Source organism: Syngnathus leptorhynchus, chromosome 12 (assembly GCF_054491065.1).
Source record: "Syngnathus leptorhynchus isolate UIUO chromosome 12, UIUO_Slep, whole genome shotgun sequence".
Taxonomy (NCBI): Eukaryota; Metazoa; Chordata; class Actinopteri; order Syngnathiformes; family Syngnathidae; genus Syngnathus; species Syngnathus leptorhynchus.
The window spans coordinates 3,253,901-3,271,364 of NC_141206.1; the positions used below are offsets into that span (position 1 = coordinate 3,253,901).

General features: G+C 36.3%; 1 protein-coding gene and 1 long non-coding RNA gene across 6 annotated transcripts in view; one reads left to right on the plus strand and one right to left on the minus strand.

Annotated features, from left to right (window-relative positions):
* Positions 1–8,283, plus strand: part of whrna (whirlin a) — a 75,562-nt gene extending 67,279 nt beyond the window's left edge. For 2 of the 4 annotated variants that reach the window (XM_085925641.1, XM_085925642.1), the window contains 2 exons: positions 993–1,115; positions 7,643–8,283. In XM_085925641.1, coding sequence (XP_085781767.1) covers positions 993–1,115; positions 7,643–7,825 — 306 coding nt within the window. In that variant the 3' untranslated portion in view covers positions 7,826–8,283. Of the gene's footprint in view, positions 1–992; positions 1,221–7,642 lie in introns of those variants that run through there. The other 2 variants (XM_085925643.1, XM_085925644.1) reach the window with 2 other exon arrangements.
* Positions 1–17,464, minus strand: part of LOC147047850 (uncharacterized) — a 32,453-nt gene that overhangs the window by 14,263 nt on the left and 726 nt on the right. The window contains exons 2-3 of one of the 2 annotated variants that reach the window (XR_015067708.1): positions 11,098–11,179; positions 10,900–11,018 (exon numbers count right to left, since the gene is read on the minus strand). This is a non-coding gene — a long non-coding RNA (uncharacterized LOC147047850). Of the gene's footprint in view, positions 1–10,037; positions 11,019–11,097; positions 11,180–17,464 lie in introns of those variants that run through there. The other variant, XR_015067707.1, reaches the window with a different exon arrangement.

Sequence of the window (17,464 nt, forward strand, 5' to 3'; positions counted from 1 at the left end):
GCGTCAAGCATGCCGATGAGCTTTCCTGAGATGGTTTCTGACATTTATTTGGTTATGCAAATTGATTGTTGCAAGAGCAGTCTGGGTGGATGTTTTCAGATAATTTTGGGAGTGAATCGGCTTGATGTAGATGTACTGGGCTGAAACATCTTTGGAGATGGTAATGGTGGAGAAATGAACATTCAGTGCACAGGCAAGAGCTCTGGTGAGTCTGGGTTTGTACTCGGCATCTTTGTGGCATTGTGCTGTGTGAATAGATGAACCATTTTGGAGTGGTCTGGGAATCCCAAGGCACCTCTCTGCAATAATTATCCTATCTAATCAGCAATTTGGTGTGGCACACCAGTGGGATCAATGGATTATCGATATGAAGGAAAATATTCACAGTTTTTAACATGTATGTGAATATTTGAGAGAAATAAGCCTGATAATTTTTCGTCCAGTTTGTGAAAAATGGGATTAAAACCAAAATGTTGCTTTTACAGTTTTTGCTCAATGTATTAACAACTGAATGCCCAATAACGTTGATGACATGATGTGGGGTGGAACTTCAAGAGACCAGACTCTTGTTAAAGCCATCCATTATTGAGCGGCCAAAACAGAGAAGAGCTTTCCACTTTTATATATATATATATTGTGTGTGTGTGTGTGTGTGTGTGTGTGTGTGTGTGTGTGTGTGTGTGTGTGTGTGTGTGTGTGTGTGTGTGTGTGTGTGTGTGTGTGTGTGTGTGTGTGTGTGTGTGTGTGTGTGTGTGTGTGTGTGTGTGTATATGTACCATCCATATATGATATGTATGGGTAAATTTATCATATTCTTGAAGTAAATTCATGCCAAAATGGGAAAAGCTTACCACAGCAGCACCAACAACACACGTCGGTCAATCATTATTTGTCAAATAAAAGAAAAAGATCCATCCCGCACTGGCATGAAAACGTTACACAACATCTTCTAATGCAATTTTATAATTAACATTGTCTCTGCCTGACTTTAGCCAGGGCTGTTGGAGCCCACCTCCGCATTAGTGAGGGTGGCAAAGAGTGCAAGTACTTTGGGCATCGCGATTGAAGGAGGAGCCAACACTCGACAGCCACTGCCACGAATCGTCACAATTCAGGTGAGTCACAATCATGTAATGCATTTTGATGACGATTTCTCATCAAATGACAATAGTGTTCATGTTCTTGTCACTCTGCCCCCCCCTGCCACGCTCAGATCCTATCAGTTGCATTCTTGTTGTGTGGCACCTCTCGCCCAACGTCAGCTTGGATATTCTTCAGCTTCAGTAACCATAGGCAGTGTAGAGGATGGATGGATGGATGGATGGATGGATGGATGGATGGATGGATGGATGGATGGATGGATGGATGGATGGATGGATGGATGGATGGATGGATGGATCTATTAATTTCTAAATATATTATATTATATTTATAATATAAATATATTCTAATACTAAAATTCCAATAGCATTTTAGTTCAAAATTTATATAGTTTTGAATGGGAATATTTTGTACGTAGTCTGGATTTGACTGAAGACCAGTCTGTGTTCCTTACCCCAACCATTGCTCAAAATCATCTGTTCACTTGCAGCCCTTAAGTGATTGATTTAAAATTAATAAATTCAAGAAAAAACATGACCTTAAAGAGATCTCTATGTCTACAAAAATAGCACAGAAATAACACAAAAGCCAGTGCCCCACCATCCAAATGGAAGCATATCTTAACTGTCAAACATCATACAAGTGGCTTGCTGTGGGAAGAGCCAAAAGTAAAAACAAACAGCAATCTGCAAAGGAAAGCATTACGTTCAGATGGAAACTATTAGGATAATACTTTCCTGATGGCATCTAATTCACTTTTTATTTTAAAATTCGGATTCAATTTGTGGCAGCTCGGTGGCGCACTGGGTAGCACATCCGCCTCACAGGAGGGTGTGGGTTCAATTCCACCTCCGGCCCTCCCTGTGTGGAGTTTGCATGTTCTCCCCGTGTCCGCGTGTGTTTTCTCCGGGCCCTCCGGTTTCCTCCCACATTCCAAAAACATGCTCGGTAGGCCGAATGAGCACTACAAATTGTCCCTAGGTGTGAGTGCGAGTGCGAATGGTTGTTCGTCTCTGTGTGCCCTGCGATTGGCTGGCTACCAGTTCAGGGTGTCCCCCGCGTACTGCCCGATGATGGCTAGGATAGGGTCCAGCACGCCTGCGACCCCCTGTGGGGACAAAGCGGTTCAGAAAATGGATGGATGGATGGATTCACTTCATACATTCTGAAAAAAATACATTGAAGCCTTGTTCTAAAGCTATTAGCTGTGCCTTGATCAACACATATCATCTTGCCAAAGACAACAAAGCCTTGTATTTTCTCATGCCTTTAGTACTCAACCTTTTCTGACCACAGAGTTGCGTTTTAAAGATCATAGCAGTCACAGGCGGTCATCCACAAGTCTTTCAATACTGTCGTTCAGCCTTCTTCCTAGCGAGGTGGTGATTTAAATAAAAAGGGGACACTGATTGCAACAGTATGAATGAAAGGGGTCAAAATCAGCACTTTCAGAATCTGTGAATGTTAGTTAAGAAAAGAGGAAGTGTGGCAATGATATGACGAGTATGTTTTAAGCCAATGACAAAATGGAAAGGTCTACTAATGCAGGCGGTTAAATTTTAAGTGTTGTTTGTATATGGTGTACCACAGCATCCGCAATAGATTTCCTGACAAATATGCCTGTGAGCTATTTTTAATTCCCTTTGCTCCTCTAAAATCATATTAGCTCTTGCACAAAAATGTGTGCAAGACTTAACTAAAGAAATTACAGGGTGATGATTTATTGAGATTTATTTTCAATCCAATCATAGTTTGGATTAAAATTCTGTTCGGATGCATTATTTTCATGGACACAAAAAATCTTAATCCGATTAGTTCATTCGTCACACTTTTGGGCGAAACAAATTATTCTGACATGAACATGTCGGCCAAATATGGCGGACTGAGTACTAGAAGAAGAAGAAACTGCAATGACTTTTGTGTCAGCAAAACCCAGCTCCTAATGGAGCTGCAAATGTATCCTCCAGGAGGACAATTCTCACGCCTGCCAAGTTGTATTTTTTATTTTTTTTGTTTCTTTCTTGCGCCTGCCAAGTCTTTTGGTCACTATGCTTCTACTAGAAGAGAAACGGCGAACAGTCACATGAGCGGTAAAGATGGCTTCCGAACTTCGGAATAATTGTTTTCATGTGCGACAATCGGATTACCAATCGACATCATGTGCGACGATCGGATTACTGATCGACATCAAGCATCCCTCTCATTCTGAATAAAATCTTGAATATAATGGGTTTGATTGGGTCAGGATATTCTGAATAAGATGTGTACATGAAACAATTTTTATTCCGATCAGGTTTTCAATCTGAATAAATGCGTCCATGTAAACGTAGCCATTGAACTATTTACTTTGATATGCTCTTGTACAGTCCACCTGTGGCCCTCCCTGTGTGGAGTTTGCATGTTCTCCCTGGGTTCGCGTGTGTTTTCTCCGGGCACTCCGGTTTCCTCCCACATCCCAAAAACATGCTTGGTAGGCCGATTGAGCACTCCAAATTGACCCTAGGATTTGGATGGTTGTTCGTCTCTGTGTGCCCTGCGATTGGCTGGCAAATGGTTCAGGGTGTCCCCCGCCTACTGCCCGATGGCGGTTGGGATAGGCTCCAGTACGCCCGCGACTCCCGTGGGTACAAAGCGGTTCAGAAAATGGATGAATGGATGCTCTTGTACAGTCTTAAATAATTTAAATAGAATTAGAGTGTTCTATTTCCATTTAACAACGGACTTCCAAGACAACCTTATTGATGTTATAAGCACAGATACATCCCCGAACAATAACAGTGTAGTGCCTCATTGTTATTTGAAGCCATTAATAACACGGTGGCCTTGAGGTCACACTTCGCTGCAAAGTAAGGAGACTTCCATTTTCAAGGTGGAAAAGTGAGTTTTGGTAATTCTCACCTGGGGAAAGGTAACTGTGTTATTAGGCCCTTGAGCAAGGCACACAACCTCATTGCTTCCCCCAGTCAGGATCGAGCATCAGCATGATAAACTGGTTTTGCGAAAGAAGGAAAAGAAAAAACATTCATTTTGTTTCTGGTTGTCCGAGGGGCATCGAGGGACAGATGATGGCATCGAATCCAAGCCACTACACTATATTATTCTGTCCTGATTGTATAACGCAGTCAAGTTGATACAGCACACCTTTGGCTTGTGCACTCTATTTCTCTCTGGCCAATGGATGCTTACTGAATGTCAGCCGTTATCTTTCCAAATCACTAGTCCTTAAGCTCCCGTTATCACTTCTGACTTCCCATCATGATGACCGAATGCTCTGCCAGCATCGAGTAGTTGTTGCAAGTACAGACTGAGACAATAGTTGAGACAATAATCGTAACATGGCGATAAAACAGTCTCTATGTGGTAACTATGCTATACATGTAATAAAGTCAAGAAGGAGTAAACAGGGTGTATCAATAGCAATGTTGTTAACTATGGATTGCTCAAGGTTTAAACTTAAAACCAACTAGACTGTTGAGGGGGGGGTAATTAAAACCGGAAATATGAAACTATCCATTTTCTATATTGGAGATATATTTGAAATGATAAAAGGACCAATTTTTTTAGATAACATGTTCCGCACAGTGTGCGACTAATTAATTTGGATTCAGAAAATGAACAGATGCATTATTAATTTTGGTAACATTTAACCACTTATTTCATACTTATTAATGTATTGGTGTATGGGACATTTCAAAAATGATGTGCAGGCAATGGGAAAAAAAATGAAGGAAACTCCTTTTCAGCTCGTCATTGTACTGGTATTACATTTTTATGATGATTGAGTGATTCCAATGAGAACACGAAAGGCACATTCCAGCGATATTGATACAAGTGCTCCAACCAGCCATCACAATAATTAAAATGTGTTATGTCCTGTTAAATTAATTGCACATAGTTGTGACGTGTTAAATTTACAGCGCTAGAAAAGTGTTGCTTGTTCTTGCCATTGAAACTTGGAGAAGAATTTAACTGTCTTGGCAGCTTGTCACTTGACTAAGTGTGCAAAGTATGGTGAACAATTATGAAATTTAAATCGGGTTTGTCTTACAAGAGCCATTTCTTTACATCAGTAGCTGACAGAGAAATGGCGTACTCAACTTGACACCAAAACCAATTAGTAGCAGTTCAAACATTGGTTCAGGATGCAAAGTTTTATTCGTTCAAAATTGAGTAGATGGTCATTTGTTTAAGGAAAACTCTAGAAAATATTTTTTTTTAAAAAGAGAGAAACAACATGGTCTTTAACACAAACTGTTTGTATGGAAATCGTGGTTGACTCAGAAGATAAAACATTAACAAAACTGGAACTTTCACAATGTCTTTTATACTTTTCCCCCCACAAATATGAATCTGACACTTATGTGTTCAAAGGAATGTGACTGTGAAGCGTTCAAAGGTTGCTGCCACTTGAAGCTGGCTTTAGTCTGCTTTTGCCCTCCTTGTGGGTCCATCCAGAGTTTGGCACAGCATGCTTAAACGTATAATCAAAATGCAAATTTGCGTGACTTGGCCCTGCTAAACCTGGCAGAAATAAATCCCAGTGACACTACCTTCATGATCTCAGCCAAGAAATAAAATGGGCAAATATATGCTGCATTGAAGTCCTTGGGGCAAATTGGGGCATGAGGGGCGTCATACATTGTTGAAGCCTGGTTCACACGTCAAGATTTTTAAATTGTCGACCGACTTCCAAACCTTGAGAGACCCCACAGGTGATGAGAAAAAAAATCGGAGTTATGAAAGTTTGGAGTGGTCATTCGGCCTAGCATGCATGTTAGAGGAATGTGGGAGGAAACCGGAGTGCCGGGAGGAAACCCACACGGGCACGGGGAGAACATGCAAACTCTACACAGGAAGGCCACAACACATACAAACGGCATCTAAATAAATATTCATAATGTTCTGTAAATACAAATAAAATGCAGATTATACCCCAATACATGAACATGCAAACTCTACACAGGAAGGCCACAACACAATGTGATGCTAATTTGAGTTTATCATTTATTCATAGCGTACGATCAATACATGTAGCAGGCATAGTATGCTCTGTGTTGCTAAATATATCAGGAGAATGTTGTACATTTAACTTAAAGAAACAGGATATAGAAATTTCACTGATTATTTCAATCCAACTCAGTCTACCAGAAGTGAATTAGTAGCTTTTCTGGACACATGCCCAGAGGTGCATAAGGAGATTGACATTTAGATTCTCTTATTTACCTTGTTTCAGAATGTGGAAAGCATTAACAGTTGTAGCAATAAGTGCATTCACTGTGTTTTTGTGTATACTCTCACGTGTGCGTGTAAATGTGTGGGTGTACTTTGGAACTCGCACTGTAATGCCTAAAATCATGTGACTTTTCACCAGCGCGCAATTGTGAATTAAGTGACAACCCTCGTGGGGTTACTTCTGATAATTGGGTAATGTCATATAATTACCGGGAAAAAACAAATAAAATAGAGAGTGGCATACTGATTCAATGTAATCCTTAATATAACCTTGCCACTAAAATTGGAATACAGTTAGTGTTTCATCAGTGTAGTACTTTTCAATTGGCTGTTCAACAAGAATTGCTGACTTATCTATTTTATCGTTAATAGGGTGTGCATCTTGGAAAAAGCTGGATGACAGACGCTTTAGTTCAAGACGTGCCAGCTCATAAACCCTGACTTTCTCAGCATCTTTTGTTCAATTTAGTGCGAAACATGTGCAAGCAGACATTTTATTAGCCTGGGGCACAACACATCCTTGGTTTTGATTTTTTCGTGTGCTTTGTTTGAACAGTACTCACCAAAAGGTTCCATCCATAAGGTTTGTTTTACAAAAGACTTAGAAACTTGGAAACGTATTCAATATAAGCGGTTTAGGAAGTACATTGAAATAATTTTTGTTTGTCATATTTCAATGTCAAGCAGAGTACATTGTATTAATTTGACAAGCAGCTTGTATCAATATGGATAGTTCTTATTCTCCTTCATATGTATGAACTACTTTTGTTTATTTTGGGAAAACGTGTAAGATTAAATACATTGTTAGCTTTTGGTCTAGTCGTTATTTTTTTCTTTACTTTTCACTTCCCATTCAATTTTGGAAATATGAATCCAGTTATTTAAATATAGTTTTCATGTATTATTTAATTCATGCAAAAGTATATTTGCTATGTATAAAAAAAAAAAAAAACTCTCAGCCTGGACATAAATGACAGTTCTGAGAAAACATCTGTCATGGTGGGCATCCATGATATTAAGCTTGTAGTTTTGGCTTTTCAAATATTGCCTCTATTTTCTCAAAGTATGCTGTCTTTTGCAAATGTATGACAAAAATAGTTCTTGCTAACCCACCTGCAATTCTTGTAATCTTTGTTTTGGTATAACCTTTCTTTGAAAGCCTTGATTGTATGATTGCACCACTTAATCAAAATGGAGTAATTCCTGGTGAGATTTGGTCAAGGATGCAAATGCTGCAAATTTGTGTGCGTGTGTTGTTGTTGTTGTTTTTTTTAATTAACCTTATCCTTTTTCTGTCTCTTTTTCTAAGCGTGGCGGTTCAGCTCACAACTGTGGTCAGCTAAAGGTGGGTCAGGTGATCCTGGAGGTAAATGGGGTTTCCCTTAGGGGCCGTGAGCACAAGGACGCCGCACGCCTCATCGCTGAGGCCTTCAAAACCAAAGAGAGGGACTATGTGGACTTTCTGGTGACTGAGTTCAATGTAGCACTATAGCTGAGTGGGAGAGGAGAGTGACGAGCAGGGAATCAAGGACAAAAAGGAGGAGGACTTTTTCATTTTTAAATGGCACAAGTCTTTAGCGGTGAACTACAAGAAAAGTCCACCACATCTGTCACACAACCTTATTTTTACATGAATCTGTTCTTGAGTATTTTCAACGTGTTACCTCTCCGCACCTTATGCACTACAGTAGATACTAATAGTGAAGCCTCTATAATCTAGATTTTACTTTCTGGATATTGAAATTAATGGATTGGCCTCCATTTGACATTTACTGGAACATCTTGCAGTCAACCAAGTTAACACAGTCAGTTTATTTCATAGTTCTTGGCTACTGCAACTGAAAAGACTGGTCCTTCTCAGCTTTCCTAGTTTGAATTTATATATGTGCAAATAAATATATATAGATGTATATACTCTATACTGTACAAAATATAAGATCTCTATATGAAATATAAACCCTTTGAAAGTTACATTAATATCTATATATATATATATATATATATATATATATATATATATATATATATATATATATAGAGATAAATATATTTATAATAATATGAATCAGAGCAGCTCACATCTGTCATATATATGTTGTCCATTGTTTTATTTTAAGCATCAAATGAATGACTATTGTGTAAGGGAAATAAAAAGAACCTCTGCAAGCACAGGGAGCACATGCAAACTCCACAAAGGCAGCCAGGAGGTTTTAATCCAGAACCCTTGTTAGCGCTGGCAGTGTGAGGATTTTTTCCTTGGGGGTGGGGCAAATTGCAAGGGTTGCAAAACAAACAGCAAAACTTTCCAAAATCTTGTGAAAACGCTGATAAAGATTCATTATAAATTCCCTATGGTGAATGTGTGGAAAAATTATTCAGAAAACACGAAAATACCCAAAAGTCAATTATCTGGCCTGGCACCTGGGTGGTCAAACATGTTTCGGTGGGGGCACAATGGCCCCGCAACAAGTTAGTAGGGAAAGTGCTAACCATTGTGCTAGTGTTCCATATTTATACCATAGATACCATAGCAAGTTCCAATGTTTTTAAACATCGGTGCCATTAGGAGCTAATGAAAGTACGTCATTCATCATGATCACACGTGACAGCATAAACACAGTGTATAATGAAGATACACAGATTACCTGAATGTGGACATGCTCTCAGTAGGGGATAAAATCTCAAAGTGTTTCACTTGGAGCACTCAGTGCTGTTCCTGCTGCTTCTTTTACTAGAACATTTAATTTGATAATTTCCAAGACCCGAACCAATTAAAATCCCCAGGGAGCGTGATGAAGCTATGCCCAGTGCATCATCTCAGGAGGTGTAGTCATAAGAGGATAATACTGACAAAGAGCTTAGCTATACTATACCCTCTTGAACACCTTCTCTCTCCATTTATTGAGAAAAGCAATTAGGAGCTAGGATATGAGTTAGCAGTAGAGAGATTAGGCGAAAATTGGAGGACTGGAAGAAAAGAGTGAATCTTCCGTAAAGACTAAACAATATGTAACTATTGTTCTTGAGGAAGTACATTTAGTGAAACCACCAGATTTGTGCTTATGTTATATTTATGCTTATAATATAACCTTTTGAGTCCAAGACTATCTGTTTTGGAACAGTGGTCCTCAGATTAGTTTGGATTTGCCAAATGGAAAAATAACTTTTTTACAAAATTATTGTCATCATAAAATCACTCTGAACGGAAATGCTCGATCATTTTTGGTTTCAAGCTTTTTCAACCGAAGAGCTGTTTGTGGATTTGCTCATAGGGGGTTAAAAGTTCAGATAAGTAGCTTGGAGCAAGTACCATACGTGCTTTAAAAGTTAGTCATAGAATCCTAAAATCAATTCTAAGGCCGACTGGAAGCTTATAGTGATGCTAAATGGTTTATTTTGTATTTAAAGGTGAAGTCTGAATCCAAGATTACTTTTAAGTTTCTGGCGGTGGAAGTGAAGTTATCAATGAAAGAACCAAGGCTAGATTTATTTTATTTTTAGGACAAAGATAACGTCTCGGCTTAAGGTGTCTTGTGTGATTAAAATGAAAATGTTTCGCTGTTTTCTTAACGCTGCTCAGGTGAACTGTAGACAAATGCAAACCTAAATTTTTGAAAGGCAAGTGTGAAAAGTGATCAGAAATGTTGTACACGACGAGAAATAGCCATTGAGGTTACTTTTTGTTTCAATTTACAATGTATGTTTATTAACACACTCCCACAACAATGGTTCCTTCGTGACCAACTTAATAGATTGTGCTTATTTGTTTCACTAAGTGTGCCTCCTCTTATATTATTATTAGCCGGTTAATTTTGGTTATTGTTTGTCTTCCACCAGATGTTCCACAACGGCCTCTTTCTTTTTGCTTTTGTTCCTCATGTCATAGTCCTTGTGCTGTTGGCCTGCTCCCAGCACATTTGAACGAGGGTTATACAATGCTATTTGTACAGAAAGTGTTTAATTTTTCAATAAAGAAAACTACACAAAACCCTGAGATGTCATTTCAATAATGGTGAGAGGTTGACAACTTTTTTAAACTGAACAAGATGATGCTTTTTTTGTATGGCTAAAAGTTAAATAACAGTTAAAAAAAATTATTTGATCTAAAACATGGGCTGAAGTACTATATCAATCATTCTGGTTAATTTGAATGACAATTACTTTTTTTCAAATTATCATTTAAATAAAAAAAGAGTGAACACATAATGCTGTGTAACCGTGGTTCTTGAATTTTTTACACCAAGTGCCACTTCCAAAAACACCTGGCTCTCCACAAACTATAAAAGCTATTGGACCACCTGTAAAATACAGTTGCGTATTAGACGCGTGTTAATTAACAAAAACAAGTTTGAGGTTTTATTACAAACCAGGAAATTTAATATATTGTAATATTATGCACAGGTGATAAGAAAATACAAACGGCATCTAAATAAATATTCATAATGTTCTGTAAATACAAATAAAATGCAGATTATACCCCAATACATGTTTAAAACAATTGTAAAGGCTTAAATGCAATTGTATCGTCTTTTGAAGTTAAATATAACTGAAGTCAAGTCAACAAACCCTACAGGACAGGAAAAAAGGTTGAAGCCACACGGGGGTCTCAGGTGAAAGGAACCTATCCCAGCAGACTTTGCAGAGAAGTGAGGTTCCAATTGCAGAGGATATCCTGACATCAACATCTGTGGAGAGTTTTCACAAATCCCCAAAGGTTAAATAATAGCACAACTGGGCCTTTTTAGTTTGGTGAAGACGTTTTACCTTTCATTCAAAAGACTTCTCCAGTTCTACTTTTTAAGGGGTCACAATAGGAAATTGTCTCCATTTCCACTCTCATTCGTACCTATAGGCAAATTAGTGTTCAAACAACCTAACATGCAAATGTTTTGAAAAATAACAATTAAATAACATACTCAGCCGCATACATATTAAAATGCAAAAACTCAAACAAAATGTAGTATTATTAGTGTGAAGGCGAAGGCCTTCACACTATTGTTATTAGTGTGAAGGCGAAGGCCTTCACACTATTGTTATTCTACTTTATTTTTCTTCTTATTATTATTAAACAATTTATTCCTCCCACTTTTTTGACACCTAACTACTCCCACATGCTTTAACCGATTCACTCCATTCCAACTTTCACACGTTCCAAAAATTCACGGCATGACTGCTAGTATTTTATTTGTTCATAACATTTACCGTTTTTGCATAATTAGCAAATTTGTGCCTTAAAATCCCCCATTCATTCTTAATGGCGCATTAGAAACGAGCGACGTTCAGGAGTGAGTTCAAATTTTGACATCTGACAACTTTTTTCACAATTTCTTTCCTTAACTCGTTTATTTAACTCTTTTATTTTTTATTTATTTATTTTCCGTTCATTCATTTAGTTATTCATTTAATTTTAAGTTAAAAACATCATTTTACCGTTTTAACGGCATTTACCGTTTTTATTTCTTGTTTAATATCACCATTCCACCGCAGCAACACTAAGCCGCTGTTTAGCTCAGTAAGAAGACAATGATCCTAAGAACACGAGCCACGTCCGCGAGCGAGTTCGAGTCCCGGTTGGCCATAATTTTTTTATTCATTAATTCTTCATTCATTCAATTTTAACACATTTTAACAATTATCTTCATCATTCATTTAGTTTTTCATTTAATTTTAAGTTAAAAACATCATTTTACCGTTTTAACGGCATGTACCATTTTTATTTCTCGTTTAATATCATCATTCCACCACAGCAACACTAAGCCGCTGTTTAGCTCAGTAAGAAGAGACTGGAATTTGAAGCACGAGCGCTGTTCCCGTGCGAGTTCGAATCCGGCTTGACAAATATTTTTTTTTCATTCATTCAATTTTAACACATCACTTTAATAATTATTTTCATCATCATCATTAATTTAACATTTTTATTTTATTTAATCATCAATTTACCAATTTTATGTCATTTAATCATCATTTCGAGTCCCACAATAGTGTGAAGTGCCTTCGCCTTCACACGCAATTTCTCCAGAAATTGCCAATTCTAGTTATTATTATTAAACAATTTATTCCTCCCACTTTTTTGACACCTAACTACTCCCACATGCTTTAACCGATTCACCCCATTCCAACTTTCACACGTTCCAAAAATTCACGGCATGATTGCTAGTATTTTATTAGTGTGAAGGCGAAGGCCTTCACACTATTGTTATTCTACTTTATTTTTCTTCTTCTTATTAGTGTGAAGGCGAAGGCCTTCACACTATTGTTATTCTACTTTATTTTTCTTCTTATTATTATTAAACAATTTATTCCTCCCACTTTTTTGACACCTAACTACTCCCACATGCTTTAACCGATTCACTCCATTCCAACTTTCACACGTTCCAAAAATTCACGGCATGACTGCTAGTATTTTATTTGTTCATAACATTTACCGTTTTTGCATAATTAGCAAATTTGTGCCTTAAAATCCCCCATTCATTCTTAATGGCACATTAGACACGAGCGACGTTCAGGAGTGAGTTCAAATTTTGACATCTGACAACTTTTTTCATGATTTCTTTCCTTAACTCGTTTATTTAACTCTTTTATTTTTTATTTATTCATTTTCCATTCATTCATTTAGTTATTCATTTAATTTTAAGTTAAAAACATCATTTTACCGTTTTAACGGCATTTACCGTTTTTATTTCTTGTTTAATATCACCATTCCACCGCAGCAACACTAAGCCGCTGTTTAGCTCAGTAAGAAGACAATGATCCTAAGAACACGAGCCACGTCCGCGAGCGAGTTCGAGTCCCGGTTGGCCATAATTTTTTTATTCATTAATTCTTCATTCATTCAATTTTAACACATTTTAACAATTATTTTCATCATTCATTTAGTTTTTCATTTAATTTTAAGTTAAAAACATCATTTTACCGTTTTAACGGCATGTACCATTTTTATTTCTCGTTTAATATCATCATTCCACCACAGCAACACTGAGCCGCTGTTTAGCTCAGTAAGAAGAGACTGGAATTTGAAGCACGAGCGCTGTTCCCGTGCGAGTTCGAATCCGGCTTGACCAATATTTTTTTTTCATTCATTCAATTTTAACACATCACTTTAATAATTATTTTCATCATCATCATTAATTTAACATTTTTATTTTATTTAATCATCAATTTACCAATTTTATGTCATTTAATCATCATTTCGAGTCCCACAATAGTGTGAAGTGCCTTCGCCTTCACACGCAATTTCTCCAGAAATTGCCAATTCTAGTCTTATTATTATCCTACTTTATTCCTCCCACTTTTTTGACACCTAACTACTCCCACATGCTTTAACCGATTCACTCCATTCCAACTTTCACACGTTCCAAAAATTCACGGCATGACTGCTAGTATTTTATTTGTTCATAACATTTACCGTTTTTGCATAATTAGCAAATTTGTGCCTTAAAATCCCCCATTCATTCTTAATGGCGCATTAGACACGAGCGACGTTCAAGTTCGAATTTTGACATCTGACAACTTTTTTCATGATTTCTTTCCTTAACTCATTTATTTAACTCTTTTATTTTTTATTTATTTATATTTCATTCATTCATTTAGTTATTCATTTAATTTTAAGTTAAAAACATCATTTTACCGTTTTAACGGCATTCACCATTTCTATTTTTTGTTTAATACCATCATTTCACCGCACCAACACTAAGTCGCTGTTTAGCTCAGTAAGAATACAATGGCGTTTGGAACACGAGCCACGAGGGAGTTCGATCCCGGTTGGCGATAATTTTTTTATTCTTTAATTTTTCATTCATTCAATTTTAACACATTTTAATAATTATTTTCATCATCATCATCAATGCCGTGCCATTTTTATTAGTGTGAAGGCGAAGGCCTTCACACTATTGTTATTCTACTTTATTTTTCTTCTTCTTATTAGTGTGAAGGCGAAGGCCTTCACACTATTGTTATTCTACTTTATTTTTCTTCTTCTTCTTATTATTATCCTACTTTATTCCTCCCACTTTTTTGACACCTAACTACTCCCACATGCTTTAACCGATTCACTCCATTCCAACTTTCACACGTTCCAAAAATTCACGGCATGACTGCTAGTATTTTATTTGTTCATAACATTTACCGTTTTTGCATAATTAGCAAATTTGTGCCTTAAAATCCCCCATTCATTCTTAATGGCGCATTAGAAACGAGCGACGTTCAGGAGTGAGTTCAAATTTTGACATCTGACAACTTTTTTCACGATTTCTTTCCTTAACTCGTTTATTTAACTCTTTTATTTTTTATTTATTTATTTTCCGTTCATTCATTTAGTTATTCATTTAATTTTAAGTTAAAAACATTTTACCGTTTTTATTTCTTGTTTAATATCATCATTCCACCGCAGCAACACTAAGTCGCTGTTTAGCTCAGTAAGAAGACAATGGTCCATTGAACACGAGCCGCGAGCGAGTTCGAGTCCCGCTTGGCCATAATTTTTTTATTCATTAATTTTTCATTCATTCAATTTTAACACATTTTAATAATTATTTTCATCATTCATTTAGTTATTCATTTAATTTTAAGTTAAAAACATCATTTTACCGTTTTTACCGATTTCTTGTTTAATATCATCATTCCACCACAGCAACACTAAGCCGCTGTTTAGCTCAGTAAGAAGACAATGGTCCTTTGAATACGAACCACGTGCGCGAGCGAGTTCGAGTCCCGCTTGGCCATAATTTTTTTATTCATTAATTTTTCATTCATTCAATTTTAACACATTTTAATAATTATTTTCATCATTCATTTAGTTATTCATTTAATTTTAAGTTAAAAACATCATTTTACCGTTTTTACCGATTTCTTGTTTAATATCATCATTCCACCACAGCAACACTAAGCCGCTGTTTAGCTCAGTAAGAATACAATGGCGTTTGGAACACGAGCCACTTCCGCGAGGGAGTTCGATCCCGGTGGGCGATAATTTTTTTATTCATTAATTTTTCATTCATTCAATTTTAACACATTTTAATAATTATTTTCATCATCATTAATTTATTATTTTTATTTTATTTAATCATTAATTTACCATTTTTATTTCATTTAATCATCATTTCGAGTCCCACAATAGTGTGAAGTGCCTTCGCCTTCACACGCAATTTCTCCAGAAATTGCCAATTCTAGTTATTATCCTACTTTATTCCTCCCACTTTTTTGACACCTAACTACTCCCACATGCTTTAACCGATTCACTCCATTCCAACTTTCACACGTTCCAAAAATTCACGGCATGACTGCTAGTATTTCATTTGTTCATAACATTTACCGTTTTTGCATAATTAGCAAATTTGTGCCTTAAAATCCCCCATTCATTCTTAATGGCGCATTAGACACGAGCGACGTTCCTAGTTCGAATTTTGACATCTGACAACTTTTTTCATGATTTCTTTCCTTAACTCGTTTATTTAACTCTTTTATTTTTTATTTATTTATTTTCCATTCATTCATTTAGTTATTCATTTAATTTTAAGTTAAAAACATCATTTTACCGTTTTAACGGCATTTACCGTTTTTATTTCTTGTTTAATATCATCATTCCACCGCAGCAACACTAAGCCACCGTTTAGCTCAGTAAGAAGACAATGGTCCTTTGAACACGAGCCACGTCCGTGAGCGAGTTCGATCCCGGTTGGTGATAATTTTTTTATTCATTAATTTTTCATTCATTCAATTTTAACACATTTTAATAATTATTTTCATCATTCATTTAGTTATTCATTTAATTTTAAGTTAAAAACATCATACCGTTTTTACCGATTTCTTGTTTAATATCATCATTCCACCACAGCAACACTAAGCCGCTGTTTAGCTCAGTAAGAATACAATGGCGTTTGGAATACGAGCCACTTCCGCGAGGGAGTTCGAATCCCGCTTGGCCATAATTTTTTTATTCATTAATTTTTCATTCATTCAATTTTAACACATTTTAATAATTATTTTCATCATCATCATTAATTTAACATTTTTATTTTATTTAATCATCAATTTACCAATTTTATGTCATTTAATCATCATTTCGAGTCCCACAATAGTGTGAAGTGCCTTCGCCTTCACACGCAATTTCTCCAGAAATTGCCAATTCTAGTTCTACTTTATTTTTCTTCTTCTTATTATTATCCTACTTTATTCCTCCCACTTTTTTGACACCTAACTACTCCCACATGCTTTAACCGATTCACCCCATTCCAACTTTCACACGTTCCAAAAATTCACGGCATGACTGCTAGTATTTCATTTGTTCATAACATTTACCGTTTTTGCATAATTAGCAAATTTGTGCCTTAAAATCCCCCATTCATTCTTAATGGCGCATTAGACACGAGCGACGTTCAGGAGTGAGTTCAAATTTTGACATCTGACAACTTTTTTCATGATTTCTTTCCTTAACTCGTTTATTTAACTCTTTTATTTTTTATTTATTTATTTTCCATTCATTCATTTAGTTATTCATTTAATTTTGAGTTAAAAACATCATTTTACCGTTTTAACGGCATTTACCATTTTTATTTCTTGTTTAATATCATCATTCCACCACAGCAACACTAAGCCGCTGTTTAGCTCAGTAAGAAGAGACTGGAATTTAGAGCACGAGCGCTGTTCCCGTGCGAGTTCGAATTCCGCTTGACCAATATTTTTTTTTCATTCATTCAATTTTAACACATCACTTTAATAATTATTTTCATCATCATCATTAATTTACCATTTTTATTTTATTTAATCATCATCAATTTACCATTTTTATGTCATTTAATCATCATTTCGAGTCCCACAATAGTGTGAAGTGCCTTCGCCTTCACACGCAATTTCTCCAGAAATTGCCAATTCTAGTTATTATTAATAGTCTGTCAATACTAATTTAGAATTAATGTGGGGGGCGTGGTCATATATTGTTAAAATCATGCAAGAGAGTGTTTTGGTCAGTGTTTTTGAAGTGATTAAATTATGTAAATCGCCCAGCGCCAGCTTTGACATCACTCTCGATATTTTTTCTGGCTGCATGTATGCATCTCTATGACACGTATGTTGCACAACAGTTGCATCAAAGGCCAATTACAAATGCACGGAAAGTAATGTGTAATAAGCATTT